This window comes from Solanum stenotomum, chromosome 7, assembly GCF_019186545.1.
Source record: "Solanum stenotomum isolate F172 chromosome 7, ASM1918654v1, whole genome shotgun sequence".
NCBI classification, from domain to species: domain Eukaryota; kingdom Viridiplantae; phylum Streptophyta; class Magnoliopsida; order Solanales; family Solanaceae; genus Solanum; species Solanum stenotomum.
In genome coordinates, this window is record NC_064288.1 from 20,563,455 (window position 1) to 20,565,400 (window position 1,946).

Here is a 1,946-nt window from a genome sequence, read left to right on the forward strand (position 1 = left end):
TGACTATTGACTCTCGTGCTCCTTTATCTGAGCCAGAGGAGGACCAACCTTTACAGTCCCGGCGGGATGAGATCTGTGCTAGATCTCACCCTGACTCTGCTAGAGTCCATTCGGTTCCAACACCAGCAGACTCAATGCCAGCTCTAGCACCTCCTGTGGCTCATGTGCCACCCGTAGCACCTCCTCCTAGGCTTCTCAACAGTTTGATGGGTGACGGATTGCGAACTATCCTTGAGGAGAAGTTATTATCTATAGAGCGCCTTAAGGGCAAATACTCTGATGTGAGGGACACCCTCCACTTCCACAGATTCGAGATGTTCACCAGGCCTCGAGGCTCTTATATTCCTTTATGGGTTCGGGAGTTCTATGCAGTGTATGGTGACTTGGTTCCAAAAAGCTAGAAGAAGGCCAACGAATTCAGACCGGTTAAGTCGGTAGTGGTTCAGGGTAAGGATGTTGGATGAAACAGCGAGTACATCAATACTGTACTTGACAGGGGCCTTGGAGCTATCGAGGCATAAGAGGGTTTGCTGGTTACGTAATCCTTGGATGACTTAAAGGACTGGTTGGCTCCACTGATTTCCGATACCACCCCGAGGTGGATCAAGCCAGGGGTCCCCATAGAGAAGAGGGATTTGATCATTGCTGCTCGGTTCTGGTTTGGCTTCATTAACAGCACCATAATGTCATCCTAGAATGAGTCCATTCTGAGCCACCCTAAGGCGGCCTGCCTTGGAGCTATCATATCCCAGAGGAGAATCAACCTGGGACTACTCATACCGCAGGAGATGGCTATGAGAGGCAAGCAGAGTCAGACCTCCTTTCCATTCTCGGTCCTGATCACTAAGTTGTGCCGGCGTGCTGGAGTACCCCGAGATGGTATGAGAGATATTGAGGTTTCCCCTTTTTCCTCAACAGACATCCGGTACATTGAGGCCGAGTATACATGAGAGGAGGGAAGCTTTGGTTGATACATCCCCGGAGATGGACATTGACTCGATACCTGTAGAGGCATCTTTGCTGACTCCGACCTCCGAGCCTTCAGGTAGTTTTGCCCCTTCCACTTCTTCACAAGCCCCAGGTACCTCTACCTCTACCCAGCCCACCAGGATCACTTAGGTTATGCTCCTAAAGATTGGGGTACCGGGCCCATTCAACTGATATGAGGGCGACCCGGCTTGAGAGATCCATCACATAGATGATCAAAAGTGCCATTCATAGTGCACTTACCCCTCTCCAGACTTCTATTGACACTCTCACCACGAGAGTTGAGGTTTGTGAGTGTAGGCATGGGGAGACCTCTGAGATTACGACTTTGAAAGCCGAAGTAGCAGATTTGAGGAAGGATGTAGACTATCTCAAGTTTACTGACTTCACTTCACTACTGAAGGCTACAGATGATTTGGATGCTCTTAAGACATCAAAGATTCCTCCGGCCACCACCGGAGATGTACATAGGGATGATGTAGCAGTTAATAAGTTAGATGCAGAGACCGATGAGGAGAAGATAGAGGTGCATGATATTACAATTTATGATGATCTGGCTGACCTGGAGGATATAATGTTTGAGACTGAACGCCAGACTTATTTGAGAGACACCACCATGGGTGGACCTAGTGAATCTTTTATTCCTTCTAAGGTGACTGCGGGTACTAAGGCCTGAGATCAGAGAGAACTACACCAGGCACTGATGCCCAGACAGATGGAATGAGTGTTTAGATAGGATCTCTCTTTACCTCCCTCTCTGTCTTACTTTTTTGACTTTTGGATATTTTTTCTTACATTTGAGGACAAATGTTTTGTGGTGGGGTGAGGCCAACTTTTTGTGACCTTTTCTGATTATGGTTTTGTGTATATATTTTGGTTTTTGAGCTATAAATTGTGTTTTACACTATTTTTGTGGATGATTAAGCTTGTGGTTCCTTGTTTTTAATGATAAATGATTT

General features: G+C 46.9%; 1 protein-coding gene across 1 annotated transcript; it reads left to right on the plus strand.

Annotated features, from left to right (window-relative positions):
- The first annotated feature begins 1,198 nt into the window (after nucleotides 1–1,198).
- Nucleotides 1,199–1,663, plus strand: LOC125869731 (uncharacterized). The gene has a single exon (XM_049550175.1). It carries the CDS (start codon nucleotides 1,199–1,201, stop codon nucleotides 1,661–1,663), a length of 465 nt encoding a protein of 154 aa, XP_049406132.1.
- Nucleotides 1,664–1,946: the final 283 nt, after the last annotated feature.

Excerpts from the sequence above, each read along its gene's own strand:
- LOC125869731 (XM_049550175.1), top strand. The coding sequence starts at position 1,199 with ATGATCAAAAGTGCCATTCATAGTGCACTTACCCCTCTCCAGACTTCT.